General features: G+C 34.0%; 1 protein-coding gene across 2 annotated transcripts in view; it reads left to right on the top strand.

The window, feature by feature from the left end:
- NEURL1 (neuralized E3 ubiquitin protein ligase 1) overlaps nt 1-6,000 on the top strand; it is a 149,179-nt gene continuing 143,179 nt past the window's right edge. For both annotated transcript variants that reach the window (XM_087964611.1, XM_026667502.2), the window contains exon 1: nt 1-167. In XM_087964611.1, the coding sequence (XP_087820737.1) occupies nt 83-167 (85 nt within the window). In that variant the 5' untranslated portion in view covers nt 1-82. The remainder of the gene's footprint in view (nt 168-6,000) is intronic.

Below are 6,000 nucleotides of genomic sequence, written 5' to 3'. Positions count from 1 at the left end.
GACCCCTTTCCTCTCATCCAGAGCAGCACAACAAACCTAAAGCCCTCCAGTTCTTGTCGTCCCCTTAGCTGCCTTTGATGCCATGGGGAACAGTTTCTCCAGTATCCCAGCAATACCTAGGGGCAACCCCAACCGCTTCCACAGGGCCCATCATCAACATCTCAAAGGTAAGAACTTAATCTGGTCTACAATTTAGCATGAAATGTTGAGCAAAGTCCTTAAAAGTTTAGACATTATAGGAGTCTTCAATCAAAGCTTATACAGTACTGGATTAAATATCAGCCTCTCAACCCTGCCTCCCCATTCTGTAATTTGTCCTAGGATGGTTAAAATCACCTGAAACCCTTCCCCAATTAAGAATCTTTTTTGTTTGCTTTCTCTCTTTTTTTCCTTTTTTATTCTTGTGATGCAGGAATCTTGTGGCACAAATAGAAAAATCTCCTTGATTCCTCGGCTTGGGTTTAAAATCCTGCATCTGGGTACTTGGAAGTAAATGTTTTTCCTTGGAAATAAGTCTCATTGGACTTTACTCCTGAGTTGTTGCAGGGAAATGGGTTTGTACTTCTCCTGACTCTTTCTTCAATTATGAATTGGGTAAATAACACATTAGGAGGGCTTCAAAAAGGAAGGAGGAATAACACGTCTTAAGGAACTAGGTGATGATATACTTCTGAATGAGTGTGCTGCAGCTGCTGTTGTCTTGGTAACCCCAGAAATGTCAGCTTTTTGAGTGGGAGGATCCATTTTAGGAATAACAGATTCAATGTGCATCAATGATATCCTGATAGTTGTAATTCAAATTTGATTAAATATTACAATCCTTTCTAGTTGCTGTTATGTTTTAAAACCTTCAGCTGGCACTATTGACATAATTCCCAATAGACTTGTTTGCAAATCTAAATACCCAGCATATGAATCACCTGAGCTTCTTTTGGTATACTGGACTCCTAGGCATTGCACAAAAATATCCTGCTAGGTCACAAAACATGTAGCCAGATTATATTATTTGGGACTAAACGGACGTCAATTATACAAAATTAAGTGATTTCTCAATCATGAGCACTGTCTTATTTTGGAAAGTATTTACATCTATTTATCTATTGACTTATTTTGTTGGACAATCTACAATAGCAGATATATATTTCATGCATATTACATTCATTCATTCAGTTTTAAAATAAGATGACCAGGGCTGGCTGTTAAAAAAGATGATTAAAGAAAAATGAACCTTCTGCATCCCGTGTTTTCCACTGTTTCACACTTGCACTTTGGTTGCTTCGTTTGTTCACAACATAAGAGGAGGTGATTAGGTATAGGACAGTGTAGATTGCTAATGAAAAATGTTTGAAACCAAATTATCTATTCTTGTTTTAATGAAGCTCCTATGTAGTTAAAGAGTATTAGTAGCTTTTGTCTAGTTCTGCAAATGTTGGTCAAGAAGACAATTGAGTGAGTCACAGAGAAATCAGGGCAAACAATTGTTCTGTTTAAAATTAGTTGTGTAAAAAAGGAAGCAGGCAGATGAATCTTTCCCAGAACCTCATCATTCTGTATCAGTGCTGCAGTAGTCAGGATTCTGTTGTAAACTGCCAAGAAAGATTTATCATTAGAACAAGCTTCTCAACTGGAAATTATTCTGGGAGAAACTTAAATTATAGAATCCATAGGTTGACTCCACACATCCTCATAATTATTATTTGCTTAGGCTTATGGATCAGAAATGCAGCTTGGAATAACCTGATTTGAATTGCTTTCATATGACATTTCATATCTCTTCCTGATCCCCAGTTAAACTGGGTTTGGTTGCTGGGCTGTCACTACTTCTGGCAAATAAACAAAATGGTTCTTGTATAGTTTAAATGCTAAAGGACTGAACTCACTAAAATGAAGTGGTAATTAAGCTTTCTCTTGCCTTGTATTTTAAAAAAAAATCTTGCCAAGTAACTGCCAGGGACAATATGTGCTTTTTCCATTTTTTTCCCCAAAAAGAAGATTGCCTTAGGTCCTACGTTTACATGAAGAATAAACAAGTTTGATTGCATTTGACAGATTCCTGTAAAATGCTTTGGAGGCATAGCAGCACGAAATTATGAATGTGACACTATTTTGTTACACTTGTGGAAATAAATTTTAACTGAAGATATATTTTATTTCAGTCTATTTTCTTAACAATGTTCCAGATGGGAGGGATGCAGAAATCCTTATAGCTTTAGCGATGTCTGGTTGTCTTTAAAATAAAGACTACTTGCTTATCTTTGAGAACAGCCTTCTCTAAACAAGATAGTGGTACTAATACTAAAATTCAGAGTCATAAAAATTATATATAGTGAAGAAGTGTTAGGCTATCTTAAAATCCATCTCATGCCAATCTATTGTCTATGAAATGTGTTGGGACATTTTGGAGTATATACTCCTAATGGACCTAACCCATCTGGAAGAGATCAGATTGGGCAAGGTTGTTGCAGTTCTTGCAACTGTACAAATAGACACAATATCATTTTTCCAGCGACATCTTACTTTTTCTGTTATCCAAAATGTTTTAAACAAGGCTACCTATATTCGCATTTATAAGTTCAGATAAATTTGGTGAACTTCTTCAATTTTTTCTTCTCAAAACTTTTTTAAAAGTATAAAATACACAAAAAAACAAAACAACAACAACCCCTCATTAAAAACAAAAAGAAATGGATAAGAAAGGCAGGATTGGGGAATGGAAACAGAAAAAAAGAAAGTAACTTCCAAGTTCCTTCAATACAGTTAATAACCTAAATATCAGTGACTTTTGAACTGGAATGTACCATAACCAAAAGTACTTCCATTCACCATAAACAAATTAATCATCAAAACCCAGAACTTCATCAATTTCTGATAAGAAGATTCAGAAGAAATTTGATAGAATCTTTTTAAACTTTTAGTGTTACACTTTAGATTTTTGTTTGAATAACACTCCTAAAAAAAAAGATTATGAATGGCATTTGGTGATTAAGATTGAATCAATCTCTCAGTTTCAATTTTTGTCCATTACTTATTTCCTGATTCTATAGCACATTCATTTCAGCCTATTTGAATCAATCAATGAATTGATCGTATAATAAATCTGTATGAAAATTCACAACATTTTTGTATATATTTCTCCTAGTATCAACATTATTGTATGCATTTCTTTGTGCTTGGCACAACTGATATTTTTCCTCACAGAATAGAATGTATTTTGTGTATTTTTCCTGTTTTACCCATTACTGGATATTTGTTTTTGAATGTACATTTTAAAAAAGTCAATCTTGACTCTTGGCAACTGCTTGCACAAGTTCCTGCATTTTCTTGATAAGACTTCAGAAGTACTTTGCCATTACCTGCTTCCTAGGGTTGAAAGAGAATGACTGGTGAAGATCACCCAGCTGGTTTAGTGCCAAGGCAGGACTAGAAGTCACCATCTCCTGGTTTCTAATGTATTCCATTAGATACATTTATATGTATTCCATTTGCCCAATATGGCACGTCTTCTAAAATTATATATATACATATCTGTCTGTCTGTCTGTATCTATCTATCTATCTATCTATCTATCTATCTATCTATCTATCTATCTATCTATCTATCTATCTATCTATCTACATATCTGTCTGTCTGTCTGTCTGTCTGTCTGTCTGTCTCTATCTATCTATCTATCTATCTATCTATCTATCTATCTATCTATCTATCTATTTCTATCTATCTATCTATAAAATAAACAACATACAATGCATAACAGATAAACAGCACAATTAAAATATTCATGTTAAAAATTAAGAAACTAATACTTGTAAAAAACTAATAACTAATAATGAAATGAAATAACCAAGCTATAAAATCAAAATAAATGAATTTGAAATAAAGATGATAAACTGGAAAATTAATTAATTTGAAAAATCAATATAGTGTAAGATGATGACTTCAACTAATCTCCAGATGATCCACTGAAAAGTTGGGTCTCAAGCAGCATCTAGAACAGGGGTGTCAAACTCACGTCATCACAGCAGCATCACGTGATGTATCGGAATTTTCCCCCTTTGCTAAACTGGGCATGGGCGTGGCCAGTGTGTGATGCATCCAGCCCGTGGACTAGGAGTTTGACAGCCCTAATCTAGAACATCAAAAAAGATAGCAGAAGTATTGATTATAAGGGTACATCTATCTAAAAGACCAGAGCAGACACTTAGAAATAGTGCTTCCAGGTTCCATTTCCTTCATGTAAATGAAGGGAAGTATAAACACATCTCCTAGATAGAATGTCCTGGGTGGACTGACCCATGGTTTTGAATGGAATTATATTATATGTTATATAATAGTTGAGCTACCCTGTTTTTCCATTATGGATGTTTCCATGGTTAAGAGTACCGCAGCTACTAATTATAGGCGTATGAATGTGTGAGATATAATTTCCTTTCATTTAGTACCCACCTGCCTTCTGCCACCTCGCTAATTTTCATCTCCAGTATTTTATTTCAAGGCTGTAGCTTTGTTTTCTATTTATTTAATTGATTTGTAGAGTTAACATCTTATTCCCCATAAGGAAAAAAAACACACCTCACCTTAGGCTAGTCTGACAAAGGACACAGAAATTCATACCCCATCCCATTTTTGTGTGTTCACATCTAGTTGGTATGTTCTGTTTGGGTTCTAAGGTCTCTGTTTTACAGGGCTGTAATTATTGCCTTCTTGTTTGTTTTATTCTTGTACTGTCTGATCAGGGTAAAGGTTACTGAATAAGAGATTGATGGTGTTATAAAGATAATCCATCATAGGAAAGGCAGCAAGTCAATATGTGAGTGGCAAAACTGAAAGGTTAGAGAGAATTCTGCAAATAATGTAGCTGGAAGGCATCCAGTTTAGAAAGGCATCAACCGGTTACAAGTGCCTGGGGCATATAATTAATTGCTAAGATTCTTATCTCAGTTTCTGAGAAAAAGTATTCTCAGCCAGATGGTCAATTTGGGGGTGATGCTATTCCCAATATATTTCATGAGAAAATTTTGAGAAACACTGGACTACAGAGATCTACATTTGGTAGATACTTTGTGTACTGCTTTGTTAGCATATTTGTCAAATAGATCATAGCTTTACTGAAAAAAAAAGCCAAAATTGATTATAAGGTAACTTTTATTTTTCACTTCAAAGCATTTGTAGGCATCTGCAAAAGGTGAAGATTACAGGAAACTTTTTGCATATTCTGTTCCTTATATACTAGCAGGCAACGTTGTGACCAACTACAAAATGGTGGAGCTTGCTTTGTGATGTCATGTTGTACATTTTGTCCTTTTGCTATCATTGTGTTTGGAAAAGGAAACCTGTATGTCCGGGATTGGATTAATATTGGTGATGGCAAGGAAAGTAAAGGACAGGAGAATGAAGAAATTGGGGAGCAGAAGAAACTGTTATTTGAGGGTCAGGAAGTTGTTATATCTCAGTTGTTAAGACTTTTCCTTTAAAATATAGAGAACTCTTTTAAGAGCTTTGTTGCTCAGATATTTTTATGGTAAATGTGTATTTATAATCTGTGTATTTCTGGATGTTATAATGCTTTCTGGTTGATTAGTATATTTTATTATTGTAATATTTCATCTTTTATTGTAATACTATATAAACTTGATGCATTGTGTTGTTTCATGTGATTGTTTAAAATTATGACTATTCTATTATAGAATAGAATAGAATTTTTTATTGGCCAAGTGTAATTGGACACACAAGGAATTTGTCTATTATTTAGAAAGCTTAGAGGACTGAAGATAAAAGAGAACAATAAAAATTCCTGCTTTTAATCGAACTGTAGGTTATCAATATTAAAGACATAAGTTTGTTTGACTTGCAATCCAAACTTAAGTGTAACATAAAAACAAATGATTGCATCAAAGTACTGGATTAGCTATATAATAATAGTTTGGTCTTGAACTAATTTCTTAATATCATTGTATTATTACTTAATGTGTGTGTATTATATTTCCATAAGAAAACAGCTTATTC

This window comes from Notechis scutatus, chromosome 4, assembly GCF_049901735.1.
Source record: "Notechis scutatus isolate UNSWTSFEM ecotype Mainland chromosome 4, rNotScu1.2, whole genome shotgun sequence".
NCBI classification, from domain to species: Eukaryota; Metazoa; Chordata; class Lepidosauria; order Squamata; family Elapidae; genus Notechis; species Notechis scutatus.
This window is presented reverse-complemented; position numbering and strand designations above follow the sequence as displayed.